Source organism: Balearica regulorum, chromosome 4, assembly GCF_011004875.1.
Source record: "Balearica regulorum gibbericeps isolate bBalReg1 chromosome 4, bBalReg1.pri, whole genome shotgun sequence".
Lineage (NCBI taxonomy): Eukaryota > Metazoa > Chordata > Aves > Gruiformes > Gruidae > Balearica > Balearica regulorum.
In genome coordinates this window covers 80,637,058-80,655,159 of record NC_046187.1, presented here as the reverse complement: position 1 = coordinate 80,655,159, position 18,102 = coordinate 80,637,058, and the positions used below count along the sequence as shown (strand labels likewise).

The window sequence follows — 18,102 nt, the reverse complement described above, 5'->3', positions numbered from 1 at the left end:
CCTTGTTTTAATATCATATGCACTTGGAAAGCAAGTAAAATTGGTAGGTAAGTTTGATACAGATAATTATTCTACCAGAACGCACTAAAGCTAAAACTGGAGCAACTGGCTTCCAACTGCCCCTGCCACGTGCCTCGCACAAGCACACGCTTTCTTTTTGAGAGTTCACGGGCTGCAAAGTACGGCTACAACATAATCCAGTACTCAGTATGCATCCCCTGAGGATTAACGTTTAAGAACCTCTAAAAGACATGGAAGTTTTCAATTGTGTTAAGAATTGGCTTTATTGTAAAAAAATAAATGAGTAAGAGAGGACTGCCACTGAGATTAATTATACTTGATATCACTGTGCTTGGTTTCCCCTGCTCAGAGGGATCACTTCATCCTTCCTCCAAACACAGCCACCAGTAGGATGCAATGATGTAGCACTCAGGAATTAAAAAAAGGATGTAGAAAAAAAAAATATTACATTTCCCAGCATTTTCCATGGGATTAACCTCCATTCTCGTTAGAGACTCATTTATCTACTCTTCTTTTTTTTTTTTTTTTTTTTTCCCATTTGCTGGAGAGCTCCTCCAAGACAAACAGTGATTTATTTGTTCCCCGAGAACCCTGGGCCTGAAAGATGCAGCCATCTGTCAGCGGGAAGGAGCTCTCTGTAAACGGCTGATTTCTCATCAAACTCTTTTTAGATCTTAATTTGCCACCTAAATTATCAAATGAGACCAAACAGCCTTGAGTTACATGTATATACAAAGGATTTTAAAGCACAAGATCAGATACACAGAGCACCGCAAGCAGGTCAATCAACAAAGCAGCTTTTGTGCTCCAAGAAGTCCTTCCCGTGACCCCAGGCATTCAGATCTGTTTTGCCAAGAGACTTCTCTAGGGAAAGAGAGCTTATGTAGATGTCACAAAACACATGGCAGAAGGTCTACCGAAGCATCACTATCATATAATCCAAACTCCCAAAGAAAATGGACAGAGGGCATTTCTTTCCTCGGGCAGCCACCAAGCCGTTCCTGAAGACCATGAAGTTCAGAGCTATGCTTATTAGACCCCACAGAAGGACACCAAACCTCCCTCGTTTGTTGAGGTTCACTTTGGGGTCCAGAATTGCTCGAGGAACTCAGATCCAGGAACATCTTAGAGTGCCTTCCAGTCCCTACAGGGGCTCCAGGAAAGCTGGAGAGGGACTGGTGACAAGGGCAGGGAGTGACAGGCCAAGGGGAATGGCCTGAAGCTGCAGGAGGGGAGATGGAGATGAGATGTGAGGCAGAAATCCTTCCCTGTGAGGGTGCTGAGGCCCTGGCACAGGGTGCCCAGAGAAGCTGTGGCTGCCCCTGGCTCCCTGGCAGTGTTCAAGGCCAGGTTGGATGGGGCTTTGGGCAACCTGGGCTAGTGGAGGGTGTCCCTGCCCATGGCAGGGGGTTGGGACTAGATGGGCTTTAAGGTCCCTTCCCACTCAAACCATTCTATGATTCTTTGATCCTCAGTAGTCTCCAGGATAAAAATACACCAGTCAGATTTTGCTCTTTTTTCCCCTAGGTCTCACCTTCTTAAAAGAACCTCATCAAAAGGTGTCTAGAAAAATTAAGTTACACCAGCTGACCACCCTGTACCTCCAATCTTACCAACCTCTTCAAAAACTTCTAACAACTTGAAAAGGAAACAACGGGAAGGTAGAAAAGCATGCAGCTGAGCCACAGGAGAGATCACCTCAAAGTCCAGAGCACGTACCCAACCCAAAGATAGCTTACCCAAGAGCCTAGACACCCTCGATATTCAATGGAGCACGACAAGCACGATCACTGCAGAAGAGATTCAGCCCTTAAAGAAGAAATCCACAAAGGAGGGAGAAAGTGAGTCTTTCAGGAACCTAAAATATCTGTTCTGGAACCAGAACTGCTTGTTGCTGGAGGTAACAAAATGAGTAGACAGAATTACAGGTTTGGGGTACGCAGTGAAACCAGACTGAGTTATAGTACTTAATTCAAATTGTTTCATTATACTTCCATTACCATAGTGGGAACGTGCTTACCCCATCCCAAAAGTGAACACACTTCATTCTCCTTAAACCTGCAAGGAGCAGAATCACTAACTCAATCAAGTTCACTCATATCCCCCTACTTTGGAGATACACAAGAAGCAGGTTTGAGAATTCTGTCTTTTTTCTGTTTTAATGGCATTGCAAAAACCATAGTTTGGTCTTGGATTATGCACAGTGGGTTACCCAGCTTAAAAAAAAAAAAATACATACAGACACATACTATAGGCTTAAATGGAGACTTGAGAAAGGTGAGGATTATTATCAGAACATGGAAACATTCCCAAAGGAAGAGAAATTTTAACTAAACAGAGCCGGATGGATGAGCTCCACCTAACAGAATTTTCCTCCAAAAAGAGGAAAACAAAACTGGCTGAGCCATAACAAAATCCATCAAAAAAAAAAAAAAAAAAAAAAAGAGCAGAATCACCCATTTCTTCTGTTCTATGAGAAGAAGTTCTCTTCCAAGTGACCTCAACTCAGGGCCTCCTGGTGCAGCTGCCTGGAGCCCAGAACCCGTGTTCATCCTCAAATATCCTGAACACATCCTGCCCAGACATTGTGCCCCAGAGCAGCAGGCTGGAAAGACGACGTTTATGGAAACTACCAACTCTGCAAAGCTTTCTAGTGCCAATTAGCCTGATGAGAGAGGGGCGTCTCAATGTTTGTCTGGATCCATATACTTCTGAGCCTTGGTTTCCTCACTGTCTTTAGGTGCGTCACTAGCATTCTCAGTTTATGGCAAAAATGGCCAAAGACAGTCTCCCTTCTCCAGCATCCCATTCCCTTTTGCATGCCAAATATCCTCTCCTCCCCTCCAAAAATTATCGTTAGGTAGTGAAGGCCCTTTGCATCCATTTCTGAATTTCAGAATCAAAATTATGAAAATATATAGAGACAGCTCAGAAACTACATACAACAGCCTCTGCATCACCACAACCGCACACTGGAGGATTCCCCACGCTGTCCAACACACTCCAATCCGCATTGTGCTGCGCTTAAGAGCGGCACTGAGCCTTTAACGTGTAATATTGTTTTTATTCTGGCATATGTGCTTACATCCTCTTTAAATAGCAGCTCTAGCATCTGCAGAGTGCACTGCATCCTCAGGTAATATTGTGATTTTCATTCCTTTCTATCATGACACAACGATGGCTAATAGTCTCTTTGGAATTGCAATGTTCTTTTGCTAGCAGGTTACCTCTCCAGGCTGAGCTCCATCTCAAGGTTGGTGGCTTTTGAAAATTGATCTCATACTTGATCTGAGCCTGTGTTTTTACAAGGGAATGTATAATCTTCAATGTGATGGTATAAGAACAGCTGCTTTATTGTCTGCAGTTCTCTTGGGCACACATCCAAAAGGTACTCTAAACGAATGACACGATACTTCTTAGCCTTATGTTTTTGAAAAAAGCTAGTTGGTTTAGAAGAAAGAGCTTATTTAAAGTTGCATTGGGTCTTTTTTTCTACCCCCCACAATCACCGTGTGTAAGGAACAGGACCCAGTTCACCACTGGTACAGTGAGCAGTTCAGCTCCATTTTCAGAATTGATTGCACATATATTTCCATCTTGCACTATTTCAACTCAAAAAAAAAAAAAAAGGGAAAAGGAAAAGGCAGCTGTCCTTCACTGAAAGCAAAATCCTAAGTTTTCTGCCCACCAGGCAGAATTTAAGACCACCAGCAGAAATATTTCTCCTAAAGGATTCCCCACAACTATTAGCTCAGTATTTTATGGAAGCAGGGAAATGCAGTAATGCTGGACAACATTAAATGAAACATAAATGGGCCAGAAACCCAAAAGCCTGTTACAAACAGGGTAATAACAAAGGAAAAACTACAACACAGTGCTCAGAAAAGGTCTTCTGGAGCGCAGCCAGTGAAGAACTGCGGAGCAAGTCCACCCAGCTCATACTGCAGCTCATTTCCTCCACAAAACATTAATATTTGCTCTCTCATCTACTCACCTGCATTTTTTTTTTCTTGCAGGAATTTTCCTTCTGAGACAAGGTATCACTGGCAAGTTTGACCAAACCCAGATCAGGGTCTCACCAGTTATTAGAGGGAGATGGGAGACTGATGGGGATTCACTGATGTCTAATAAAGAGTTTCTGCTACGAATTTGACAGAGCTCAGTTGGGCAATCAACCAACTGTGAGACACAAAGCCACTGGAAACCTGGCTTCATTACTTCTGCTGTTCACAGAAGAAATTGTTTTTAATCCAAACCTATCTAATAAACAGTAGTTCCAGAAAACAAGGCATGTATACATTACCTCAGTAACAAACAGAGTGCGCGGATCAATGATGTCCAAAAAGTGCCTGAATCTGCCATAAAATGAAGTCTGGAAGACAAGAAAAAAAAAAAAAAAAAAAAAAAGAAACAAAGTATGTTCAGTTAGAAATTGCCTTTCACCTGCTGCAGAGAAAGGTTTTATTTCTTCTGCTGAACTAAGTAGCAACTAAAAGGAAATAATATAGAAGCTGTTCACTGGTAATTTGTGATAGAAAGTCTGAAAGGAAAAGATGAGGAGTCGGACTCTGCTAAAAGCAGCGCCACTATTAATGGGATACCAGCACAGATGCTTCAATAAAGGGATACTATCAAGCTGCTAAAATATCCTCTACTTTTTCCCCAAAATAGACATATTGCCAGCTTAACCCTCCTTGTGGGACTCCTGGGAGATGTCTCAGGCCACAAAAACCCAACATGCAGCTCCAGACCTCCCACGCCGAGCGACGCTGTCGCAGGAATTCCCACCCTGCAATGCATTTAACACCGTCCCTGTGCTGCTTGTCCTCGTCCCCGCTAGCGCCCATCTCACAGGACCAACAGCACCACAGGCTCCCTGATTTTTGGGAAGATACTAGCATGAAGAAACTCCTGTGCCCATACACTGCTGGGAAAAAAAGGCATGTGAAATTCTATTCTCAAATGCTCTAAGAGTTTAAAATCTCAACAAGAGAACAAGTACTTTTCTCCTTGATGGGAAAAATGAAAAAGCTAAATGTTGAGGCTATGTACCAACTCAGTTTTATGTCTTACATTTATGGCAGAATTGTCCAGGCACTAAACTAGGGCTGGGTTTCATTGTGCCAGTCCCTACACAAACACAGAGCACAAGATGGATTGTGAACCTTAAGATATGTAAAAGAAAGCATAACTTTATGGTTTGGGCTTGTTCTTAGTGGTACATTTGGAAAAATTCAATCTAGATGTGCTTGCGGAGGGATAACACTGTGCAAAAGCTGATGAAGATGCCTTCATCGGGAGCAGCAAGAGAGTCTGAAGGACCAAAAGCGATTCAGAGAACTCAGAACAGAGTCTGAAAGAAAGGGAAAAGGGTCTGTGAAATAAGCTGAAAGGATCACGGGCAGCTCCAAGGGAAAGGAGAGCAGCTTTGACTCAGTATTTAGAAAAGAAAAAAAAAAGATAAAAATTGAATTTAGGCAAGCCCAAAGCACCGGACCATGAAACACTGATATACTAAGAGCACTCAGGACATATGTACATCATCACTCAAACATCGGTCTGGATTCCTTCATCAGGGTGCAGATGTAGGCTGAGTGCCAGACCTGCCTTAGTCCAGCCTAAGCTTTCATCCGGACATCGTCAAGGCCAAACGGGCACGGGGCAGCCCGGTCCAGTGGCTGCTCTCTCTCCCGTGGCTTCTCCCCAGCAGAATTTGCACCAGGAATTTGCAGCCAGTCACGGATGCAGAAAGGACATGGATCAGGGACCTCCAGGTGCTCTTGAATATTGGGACCCTTTTGCCCTGGCTGCTCTCCAGCCACGTGCAGGCAAATAACTTTTTGCGTTTGTAATGCAGAAACGTGCTATAAATAAAGGACTGGAATATGGATACAGCAGCGAGAATGGCATTTAATCACAGTCTGGCATAATTTTTATGAAACATGCTGGTTTTTCTCTGCTGAATCCATCGAGCACAGAGAAATACCAATAACACTGCCTACTTATTCAGACAGAAATCCCTCTCTAATGGCAGTCTCCAGCCACGCTGCTGTCCACCACCTCGCGTTGCAACACCCCGTTCTCAGCTGCTTACAAAACTCCCTGCTGTTATTTTTCCATGATCTGCACTAAAAAAACCCAACCAAACAAAAAAAACCCCACAACTAAACAAAATAGCTTCACATAACTTCAGAAAAAAAGCCCAATGGTTTTTAATTAGCATTGATTTAATTAACACAAATTCTACCTTCTAGCTTTTGCAAGCTTGACATTTTGCTGCCTTCCTTTTATTTTCAATCTAAAGATCTCTGCAGATGCCACTGTCCTCCACATCACTACTGCCCGACGCTTGCCAGTGGTGCAGGGAGTGACGTGACTAACGCATGACTCACTGGGTCCCTCGTCACGTTATCCTGAGCGCTCCCACGTACCTTCGTCCCTCTCCCACTGCCCGTCCTTCTGCGCTCACTCAGCGCTGAACAGCAATTAGAGAATTCAGAGCAGTTTTAAGTACATGGTTTAAACAAGAATAGAAGAGGGGATTTTTAAATTTAAGTGGTCTCGACTTTTCCACTGCCTTTATCGTTGTGATATGCATTTCACAGTGAGAAAAGCAACATTAAATGGAATTAAATAGAACATGGGCGTTTTACACCCACTTTACAAAGGTGTAAATGATAGTACAAGGCACAAGGAAGGGGGAATGAGACCATCAAGTTCAAATGTACACGATATAAACGTTATTTTAGAAGTATAGATTTAAATTTGCAAAGTTGCAGAGGCTCTCAGGAAGCCAGTCCCATAGCTCGGGGTCGTTGTTTGGTGGGGTTTAGGTACAGTGCTGGTCTCCCCCTCTGATCCTTGCCTTGTGCAACCTCCGCAACACCCAGCTCAGGACACGTTTCAGCAGCTCAAACCCATCCTGCCCCAATTCCGTTCCCACGTCCCCTCCTCCTCCCCTGCCCTGTGCCAGTACTGACACTCACCCGATGATGCAACCGTCTGATCGGGGAGCTAAGAGTGCCAAAAGCCTGATCCTTAAAGGAGGGATTTGTTTCAGGTGGTGGTGTTGCCTGAACCCATTTGTTCTGTGGTCACACAAGCCCCAGGCCAAGGGCAGAACCATTTGAGCAAGGTCAAGACAACAGCCCTCACTCGGGCTCCCAAGGAACTGCACAGTAAGGTCCAGAGCAAAAAAAAAAAAATAAATAAAAAAGCCAATTCTACCATGCAGAGCTGCTGACCATTCCTTCACATGCTTATGGCCAACATTCGTACCTTTAAGGACACGCACACACACACAAAACCAACCAGAAATGCTGCAACCCAGTAAGGGAAGAAATGCTCTTCCAGCCTCATGAAACTTCAAAAAAAAAAAAAAAAAAGTGCATCAAAAAGTCCTGGGGCTTTCTAAAAGCTTCCTCCAAGAAGCAAAATTGCTTTAACCTCCCAGCCTTCTTCCTGGGGGTGGGGGGGAAAGAAGTCTGAATATACAGGCTAGGCACGGAACCAAGAAAATTAATGCAGACAAGCAGCAGGCACTGTGCTATGGGCTTGCTAGGAGACGATGGCCAACGCGTCCTTTTCTCAGATACCATAAGGCACTTCATGGTGCAAGGTCACCTAGGACCAACGGCTTGTCTGCCGGCAGACAGGATTATCTCAGTGCTTGCTTCTTTCATCCCCGCCAGTTCTCAAGAACATCTCTGACATCAGGGATGCACAAAGAGAGCAGGCGGAGAAACCTGAGCTCGAGTCTGTCCTCCCTCCCCTAAGGCAGGCAACGAGACCCAACTCATCGGCTGTGGTTTCCACTTTCTTTTTGCATTACCATGAGCTCTCTAACATGCAATTACATAAACAGGCTTCTCCTTGTTGCTCTTATGAGCCACCTGAAGTGACAAAACCCTTCTTAAATGTCTCCCATGAAGGGAGACTACCCAACCTTTCCAGCAGAAAGGCCATTGTCACCCTGATGCTCAATCTCCATCAAGGCGATTGAAGCCAACATCTGCCTGCTCTCCTTCCCGGATCCCAAAAACCAGGATGAGCTGCAGTCCCATGACAGCGAGTTATCCTTTAACGCATCCTGATCAGCTTGGCATGCTCACAGGTCAGCTCAACATCCCTCATCACCGACAGCACAGCAGAAGACAAGTCATTAACAAACTTCTCACTCTGCTGCCTCTAGTCCAAGTTTCTTCAAATGAGGCAACCGCATTAAACCTCATTCGCTCCCATGTCCAGGCCAAGATTAAAAATAATAAAAAAAAAAAAAAAAAAGAGAGAAGCTTTGTTAATAAAGCAACTAGAAAAACAAAACCATTCTTAGTGGTAAAAAAGCACTTTCCCCATCCTGCTTCTCTCCCTCATGTGCGGGCAAGCTGGGCTCGCTTGCAATCAAAAAACCTAGGGGAAAAGCAGCAAATAAAGCTCAGCCTTGGAGAGGGGAGAGCAACATCAAAGCAGGATGAGTGGTAGAGTGGGATGGGTGGAAGTCCCCTGTTCTACATCTAAAACATCTTGAAGTCAATTCACGGTGCCATACCTTGTTTCATGAAAAAAAACCAGCCCAAAAAACAATGTAGAGGAGTACGAGTTTGAACAAGTTTTTGGTTTTTTTAAACTCTGATGAACGAGAACCTCACGTTCCCACAACAAAAGCTCTCTTTCCGTGATCTCTCCAAGAACCACATAAAACGGAACCAAACTCAAACCAAGAGCAAAGTTGTCTTCTTGAGGCTGCAGCCAAACATCATCGCTGCGTATTTCACTGCTCAGCCCTCCAACGCAGCAGCGTATTTACCACGACTGTACAGCTCCCGAGCAAAAAAACCATCCGTTGACTTTACTGCTGTCGAGCCATGGGACTTTCTGGTTTTCCTTTTCAGTTGACTACAGAAAGCAGCTTCACTGCAAGACCTTGCTGGTTGCCTTTCCAGCATCTAGGTCAGTTCCTGCTTCCTGGGTTCAGTCTCCTGACTAGAAGCCATCAGAATTTGTTTTAGTTAAAGACTGGTATTTGTTCTCACAGAGCTGCATGCAAAACAAATTGCAAAAAAAACCCCAAATCCTAATCATTCAGAAATTTAGGGGCAAGTTAAATCAGATGCAACTGTTGCACCTAAACCGCAACTCAAGATGCCTTCATGAATATAACCAGAAAACTGAACTCTCAGATCAGATCAGGATTTTCTCTCCACTCCCAATTCAAATACTTTCCTGCAAATACCAAGCTTCCACAAGAGAAGTAGAAAAATCAATAGCCAAAACACAACAGACTGTTTTGCAGACTGACCACAGATAAGAAGTCTTCAAGAAGGGATTTTTGGCTCTACAAACTACAAAAAAAAATTGGTTTGCACAGTGAGGCTACGAGGACTCAACCCAGGGATGCCCTGAACACCTTTATTTTCATTTACACACTGACATTTTACACTCCTTGCTTGCACTCGGGCTTCACCTAGCACTGCAGCACTTTGCGTGATGGGAGTATCATGTTTAACTGCGAATAAAAGTGATGAGAAATAAATAAATAAGAACCTAACAAAATCCTTTCAGCTTAAAATACATTCAACTCCCAAATTATTTCCCAACACCAGATGAATCCATTGCACGTTACTGGTTGTCTTTGCTGCACCCCAAAGCACCAGGTAAAGCTCAGTTTTCTTACAGGACCTTTTGGCTCTCCTAAGAAGGATGGAGAAGCCAATTCAAAACCACTGGAAGAAATAAATTCAGAAACATGTTATGGAGACATTTTTTCTTATTCCTTTCTCTTTATTATCAAAAAAAGCTATTTATGTGACACTGTCACATCATACTGGGGTTTCTACAGCAAAGAGACACCTCATTGAGAACCTCAGCCTTGGGAAAACAAGAGACCGACCCCAGCTGAAGCACAATATTCCAGTTTCTAGTTTTTATACTTTTCTTCTGTAACTGCTCAAAGTTCTGCCATTGCTAACAAGCATTTACCTTTCTCGGTTATGGCCGCTTGCTTTTCAAGCTCTGTTAGTTAAAGGGCTTTAGGATAAAGAAAGCAGGCAGTGCTCTTGTACGTCACGGAATCCTCTCAGCAAAGCAGTGCTACAACAAACCTCTGGGGTGCAGGGCCAGCAGGGAACGGCCGGGCATTGTGGCAAGTACTTGCCCATAGTCCGTATTGTGAATCCTTATACTTCGGAAACCGCTTTCTGCGGGTCCTCACGACGGATCATCCTGCTAGTCCTGCAGCTCGGCCAGCCAAGGCACCGCTCAGCCCCTCTCCCGCCAGCCACTGCCTTGTCCCAGGCTCTGGGAAACACATGTTCATTCATTAACTCATTATTACAAATTCTGAGAAGAGGGAATTTGATTTTATTTGCCTTTTAGATGCCATTTCAGTGCTAAAACAGTGTCATTCACTGCTCCAGCATGTCCTCTTTTGCTGTACATCATACATCAACTGCTTGTTTTTCCCATACCTCTTTCTGACCCTTTCTCCTCCATCCTTTCTCCATCACTCCATGCCCACTATCATCTAACAGGGGGAACACCAAGGTATTCCCACCTCCCTCCAAGGTGAGCTGGACATACCAACTCTGCAGCCATCCAGCAAACCAACAGTTGTCAGGACAAACGAACGGGATGAGAGGATCAAGCCCCAGGGCACAGGGACAGCCAGGCACCGTTCAGTGCACCGGCACAGCGGCAGCCCTGCAGCATGCTGCAGCCAACCAAACCCAGGTTTAAGTGAGGATTCACGATGGTTCCTTTTTAACAGGATCATTTCCAGCTCTGGACATCATATTCATGCAAAGGATGGAACTTGCAGGATGCCCAGAAGTTTGACCTTCAGCTCCCAAATACCCATGTGTGGTCTTTTTTTGCCATTTTATTCCTGTAACATCTGTTGTAGTAAACAGTTATCTGGAAAAAAAAAAAAACCCAAAACTGAATAACACCAATTTCCTGTGATTAATCGCGGCTATTTTGGGACCACTTCTCACCAGCCTGCAAGCAAGATGAAGTTCTGCGAAACGGCTGGGAATATTAATTCCCTTACACGGCAGCGCAGTTCATGAGGGAGCACAGGACTACGGTACAGATCCAGCTCATTTAAGCAGCTGTGCAAGATCCAGCTGACTCCGAGATAAGAACAAGAAGGAATCTACCCCTTGCAGGCTCAAGAAATTTGGAGAAGGACCATGGGAGACAGGTAAGTGACCGTGAGCAGGTACTTGTTTATCACTTTAAAGAGGCAAGTGTTCCTGGAAAGTCTATGCTGGGCAGCCCTGGGAAGAACAGGAGATATGCACAACTTGACCGATTTAATTACAGTGGTATTTTCAAAAGAATTTAATTAAGCCAGAGAAAAAGGCATGCAGACTTGGGCGGTTTTTTGAGCTAAAAAATCAGGCTTATGTCAGCTTTAAATTAATTAGGACAAGATTTAAGCTAAACCAAACAAAATTAAGAGAACTCAAGCCATTGAGCTATGGGACTCTGGCACGGTACGGCCGGACACCAGAGCTGTGTAATTGCACACGCACTTGCCATCCACCCCAATTACAAGTTTAGGCTAAAGCTACGGACTCTCAGCCCTTTGACATTTTCAATTTGACTTTACAATATGAAAGGGCCAAGAGTACGTATAGGAGTAATGCCAGCATCTCAATAACTTCAGTTACCTGCAGTGACAGATCTGCTCACGAGCACAGATGGGACACGACATGGAAATCTTTCATGGGCATTACGTGGAGTAGTAGCGGTTTACATCTTATAGCACAAGATGCAAACAGACAAACTCCCAGTTTAAAATCCAATCCTGGCTGATAGAGATGTAAAAGAACCAACGGATGGCTTTTTTTTTGGCAGGTTCTGTGGAGTTAACAGATAAACAAACCCAAAGGTGTCTGTATTCCCTCTTCTCCTCTGCAATCCGTCTGTAAGCCTGTGTTTGCAGGGCCCAGTTGACTGCACAGGATAAACGGGGCCAGCCCATCTTCGGGGCTGAGAAAGCCACGTCTGGTGACAGCAAACGCCATTTACTGTTTGCCAACCTCATCTCAAGCACTTTGTACGTGCCGGCCCGGACCCGCACATACGTAAGAGTTAAAGCAGCTGCAAAACAACCTTAAACATCCTTACACAACCTTTTAAGAAAATCCCCTCTCCATAACGATAGCCCTTTAGAAGAGAGGTGTTTCAGTCACTTTAAGTGGAAAATAACGTGACACCGAGCAGCACGAGCAGAAACTTCTGTGTTAAGTTCACTCTGGTACGATACAGCTCTGGTTCCTCCTGCTGCCTGTACCAGGGCTCTTGGCAGCCACGGTATGCAAGTAGCAAGCCATTAAGCTCCCGAGAGGCGTATCAAATCAACAGCATCTTTATCTGTGTGTTATTGCAAGGGTTACCTTGGACATAGGAGGCACATGTTTTCGCTAAGAGAGGTAATAAACCCTGGTTGTGCTTTAAACTTACCAGATAAAGGCATACGAAGAGCAGAAAATAGTGATTTTTAGCACTAATGTCCTTCTAAGACATTTCTGAGATTAGCACGTGTTGAGTTCCAACATTTAAAATATCTGCAAGGTCAAGCTCTGACCACAGCACGTCTCTAACGATGCTGTTAATACTGCAGTCATGGAAATGGCATGTTTGGCCAACAGAATAAAACATCCCAAGCGCATCACGTACTCCATGACCCTACGTACACACTGACCTGTTTAAGGGATAAAAGGCATTTATGGTTCTAGTTTGGGTTTATTCCCCTTTATTTCCCTCTCCTTCCCCTGAAAGATCTAAGATCTCTGACTTTTTTTATTATTATGATTATTTCCTACTTAGCAGAGAGGACAAGAGATGCTCATGACTTCTTGTTGAGACGACCACCCTCCACTCCAGCTGCGAAGGAAGTCAGCTCACCTCTTGCTCAGTTTCCCCCGCACTTGCAGTCCTCCTGCACTAGCTGAGACAACCTCATATTACTTTTTAGAGGGCTGACCCCAATAAAAACACCAAGGTTTAACTGGTTGCTATCTTTCTCCACCAGTTAACACCTCTGGTTAGCAAACAACCACACCCACACCTTATTTAGACCCTTGCTGGAAAGCGTTCCTCAGACAGAAAAAAAGAAATGCATTTATTTTGCCCAGGGTGAATGCCTGGGATACAGGCAAAGACTCCAGAGCGCTGGGAACAGACATTTAGAGCTCTGGCTCTAGAAGAGGGAGCGCTTAGCAAAACCTTAAAGAAAGAAAGACAAGGAAAAAAAAAAGAGTGTGCCTAACAAATTAGAACTACTCGTCAGAAAATTAAGTCCTTATCGCACATTCTCAAAGCTTAATGTCCTCATTTCTTCTTTTACCTAAAAATAGGCTGCCTCCATTGGGAGGAAGAGGCTCTTTCCAGCAAAGAAACAAGAAAAAAAAAAAAAATCAAAAAAGGTGACTCGACAGAATGCCACTTGCACGAAAATCAAGAAAAACAAGTGAACTGCAAAACAAGGGATGGGAAGAGGGGAACTTAATAACCTCCGGAGGCGGCGCTGGGCACGGACGCCTCCTGCCCGCTGTCCTAAATTCTGCTCAGCCGCTTTCCGGGGGGCTCTGGGTCATGGCAGGGGAAGGAAACCACCGTGTCTCCTCTGAACCAAATCCCCAGGCAGCCGAGTTCACTCTCCAAGGTTTTTGTTCCTAACACACAACTTTTCCTTGTTTTTCCACCCACAGGGACAAAGATGCTTAGCAGAGCTCCCTGCATCTCTCCCAGCCCCAGTTTTAGTCAAATCTCCCCTTGAACAGCCCCAGACCTGCTCCCAACCAGCATTTCAGAGGCTAAAGTAAATGCTGTCATCACACAGTGCTGCGCCTAGAATTTAAACAACCACCCGAAGCGTCACTAATCCCTTCCAAAACAAGTAAGACATCCTTTGTCAGCCGGACAGCTAAAGCCGAGATCTTATAAACAGATAAAACCCTGCAACAGGCCACTGAAAGAACAGGAAAGGCAGAGAGCTACTGGGAAACACACCGAACAGTTGATGGAAAAGGATTCTGGTGTTTAAGGTCCACCGATCCCTCGGGCTCATGTAGGCGTTCTTCCCCAACGCTGGAGGCTGAAGTTTGGTAGCAAACACCAAGGTCAAGATGGGGAAATAAATAACCGTTAACTGTCCGACCCAGAGATGAAGGACATCGGCTCTCCCACGCGATGGGAGCAGGCTCGTGGCTGCAGCGCTGATGGGGCAGGCTGCTGCGTCCCAGCCCGAGCAGAGCCGAGTGCAGGACCTGACCGGGTGCCCTAACCCCCACCAACAGTCCAGCCTCTCTTGCTCTGCGGCCCCACAGCGCTGCCGGATCCCAAACCGAGCTGTCCAGCCACACTGCAGACAGAGCAGGAGAAAGCAGGGGAGCACGGGGCGAGAGTCGGCAGGACACCAGCACTGCGACCCATCCCTCAGCTCCCACCAGACCTACGCGCTGCTTTGCAAGAAATTTTACAGGAAAGGAATAAAACCACGATAGAAGAGAAGGGGAATGACTTCCACCACTCAGTGTGGCCCTCTAGCAAAGCACCCCCAAACCATCCAGCCCAAGGGTGTTTTTGTGGACAGACAACCCTCACCCCGGATCCAGCCTGCGGCATAAACGCACCCGGCTCATCTCCCACGAATGGCAGCAAGGAGAGAGGACGTCTCCGCTCAAACGCGCACGCAATCATTAACATCCTGCCATACCCCTCGAAACATTTTCTAAATGTTGCTACAAGTGACAGTCGCTCCTTAATGAACAGAACGCACCGATTCTGTGCCTGACTCGCTGCCAAGTGTGCCTCGAATCATCTGTGGTGTCTAGAAGGGAGTAGTGTCTCCTCCTCCTCTTCTCCTTATTAAAAAGCTCCGTCTCCCCAGCCTGAGCATCCCTCGGCTCACGCAGCCGAGCAGGCTCCCAGCACAGGGAAGTCACCCCTTCCTTACTGCGGGGGATCTGTTGCTCCGAGGAGGTCCCACCACGACCTCCCAAACAGGGATAAGGCAGCGGGGGAAGAGACATGTAGATCCACCGCCAAGAGCTGCCCCCGCCATGGGAACTCAGCAACTGGACTTCTCAGCAACCCAAATGGGTGGCTTCGGTCAAGCCAAGCTCTGCAAGCTGCAATTAGCAAGTCAGATGGTTGGCAGCTAGCGGTCCCGTACAGATTTCGTGTGGATGGTGGGAAAAGAGTCTCCTTGGAGATCGCCCCAATAGGGAGGATACACCCCCCCCTATTCACGAGCAGGCTCCTACTACTCATTCTCAATTTGGTAGCTGCAATGGCTCGCTGCTTTCCAGTGGGGTCTTACCCAGCTCCAGAGCAACTGAAGTAGGTTTTATGAACCTCGTCAGCTGGATCAGAAGCCCGACGTGGCTCCGCGATGTCGGCTGCGCTGTGGCAGGGACCCCAGGGACAGCTCGTGGGCAGAGGCTGCGGAAGGCGGCAGAGCTGCTCTGACCCTGCGCCAGGGACGGCTGCTGCGGGCCGCAGGCCTTCCTCGCCATTCCCCAGTCACTGGTACAGAGGACGGGGTGGCTCTGCCGTGTCGGTGCCGCTTCCTCACCTCACGCCTCGTCCCAAACCGCGTTTCCTCAGCGGCCACCCCAGCCGCCACACACGACGCCATTTCAAGAGCGTGAGCCCCTGCCCAGCCACCACCCCGACACCGCAGAAGTGAGCCCGCAGCACGGACAGCCCGTTGTGAGGCGGCTGAAGCGCCCACCCGGGAGCGGCCCTGGCTCCCGCACCCACCCGGCCCCCCCAGGATCTTGCTCCCAGCCCAGGCCCTGCCCTGGAGGCCCCGCTCCCAGGGCAGCTCCCCATTTCCCTGCAACCTTGGCCTCGGCGTCACCCCTGCCAGGGCAGGGCCCAGCCCTCGCACCGTCCTACCCCCGGGGAAGGACGAGGCCACGCCGTGCGCTAGCAACCCAGGACTCCCACCCAACCCCGCTGCCCTCCGCGGCGGCCACGGGGCTCGAACCCGGGACCCTGAAGCTTCACGCCACCCCCCCCCCCCCCCCCCCAGCCCCGAGCCACAGGGGCACGGCGGGACGCGCCAATCACCGCCCGCCGCGGGAGCCGCCGCGGGGCGGGGGGGGGGCGGCTCTGAGTGACAGCCGCGCGGCCCAACGGCAGGGGGGCTGAGCACCAATCAGCGCGCCGCCCTGGTATAGGGCGGGGGGAGAGGAGCGGGGAGAAGGGGGTCTCTCCTCCGGGCGGGGGGGGGGGGGAACGGGACACACAGGGCGACGCCGCACACGGAGCGGGGGACAGCTCCCGCCGCCGGTCCTTGTCGTTCGTTTCCCCCCCTCCCCTCCCGCCGGCGGCGGTACCTGCTCGAAGCGGGGCTTCCCCAGCTGGAACGGGGGGTAGTCCGCCGGTTCCGCCATCCCCTTCGCGCGCCGCAAGCGCCACTTTAAACAGCCTCCCCCGCCGCCGGGCCCCGCCCCTTGCGGCGCCGCCGCGCTGATTGGCCGCGGCCCACCGCAGCTCCCGCGCTGCACGCCGGGAAGTGTAGTCCGGCGCCGCCCGGCGCCTCACGGGAGGCGGACTCCGAGCGGCGGGAGAGAGGAGGCCTCTGGGACAGGGCGGCCCCAGCCCCGCCAGCCAATGGGGAGGGCGCGGGGCAACATGGGAAATGGAGTCCGCAGCGAGGCGGGGTCCGGAGCACGACGGGAAACGTGTTTTGGCGGGAACCTGAGGGGACCCCCCCAGGACGGAGTCGGGGCCGGGGCGGGGGGGGGCTCTCCTGGGGCCCGGGGGTGTGCGAGGGGTCCGGGCCTGGCTGGGGCCCTGGGCTGGCTCCCCCTGCCCTGGCTGCCGCCGCTTGAGGGGAGCGGGAGGCCCCGAGGGAGCGGCCAAAGGGTTTGGGTAGAGCAGGGCCTCCCAGCTGCTCCGGCACAGGGAGCCCCGTGTGGCGTCAGGGCTCTGCGAGGGCCGCGCACAGCGTACGTGAGCCTTCTGCGCATCTGTTGCCACTTCTCCCTGGCTGTTCTCCTTCTTGTGAAGTAACGGTTTAATTTAGCAACCCACAGAGATGTCCGAGGCGACCGGCCACGCCTGGATGATGGAGCTCCGTTCCTCCTGCCCTAAGAGCACCTACGCCTCGTGGCGTGCGTTTCTGACCACGAGCACTCCAAAATGTCTTTTTTTTTTTTTTTTTTTTTTGAACGCAAACGCCATTTTCTCAGTGACACCGACACGGCAGCCGGAATACAGGTGGTGATGGAGGACGCACAGGAACATGATGTGGGTAGCAGATGTTTGCCTCGGTTCTGAAATTGTTTGAGCAAATAATAACACACAGAAAGGTGAAAGCCCCAAAGCTTCTGAAAAAACCCTCAAATTTCATCATTTCCTTGTGGAAACACATATTCTTTCTTTGATGGGAGCCTAACAATTGCTATTGACCTTTAAAATACGTGATTAAAAATAAAGAACAGAAAACCTGGAAATAATAAGTTTACTTTGATGCAGGCTTGATTTGTCCGCTTCCTGAGCGTTAGGATTTGTGGAGATAAAGGCAAGGTCGTGCGGGGCTGGGGGCAGGATGGGTACGAAGGAAGCGCTCTCCAGAATCCTCTTCTCTAGATTAGTGGAATAAGAAGTGTCTGGCCCTTCAAATGCCGGTGAAATTGTTTGGAGGATTAGGATCAATTCTCCGAGGAAGAGCAAAGGGCCAGCAAATAGACTGGAGATGAGGATGAAGCAGGGAAGGCGGTGTAAGAGGAAAGCTTGGGGCAGCAGAAGTAGAGGCAACAGATTTAAGAGCAGGTCAGAAATAGATTTGCCATCTAAGGAGGAATTAAACAGTATACCTAAAAAAAATATATCCTGTATTTTTTGCTACATAGGGAGAAATATGAACATCACAATGTTTTGCTGTGGGGATGCTGCTGCTCTGCTTCACGAATGCAGCGCTGATTTTTTTTTTTTCCCACTCCCATTCCACCTGCAAAACCGAGTTCTGTTTTTAGGCTAATTCACCGCTGATCCCCTTCACTGAACCTCAAATCTCCTGCAGCTTCGGGTAGAAAAGGGACAGAAAAGGGGCCTGGC

General features: G+C 48.1%; 1 protein-coding gene across 3 annotated transcripts in view; it reads right to left on the bottom strand.

Annotated features, from left to right (window-relative positions):
- Positions 1-16,513, bottom strand: part of SFXN5 (sideroflexin 5) — a 104,211-nt gene extending 87,698 nt beyond the window's left edge. For 2 of the 3 annotated variants that reach the window (XM_075752847.1, XM_075752848.1), the window contains exons 1-2: positions 16,377-16,513; positions 4,325-4,393 (exon numbers count right to left, since the gene is read on the bottom strand). In XM_075752847.1, coding sequence (XP_075608962.1) covers positions 4,325-4,393; positions 16,377-16,433 — 126 coding nt within the window. In that variant the 5' untranslated portion in view covers positions 16,434-16,513. The remainder of the gene's footprint in view (positions 1-4,324; positions 4,394-16,376) is intronic. The other variant, XM_075752849.1, reaches the window with a different exon arrangement.
- Between the last annotated feature and the right edge of the window lie 1,589 nt (positions 16,514-18,102).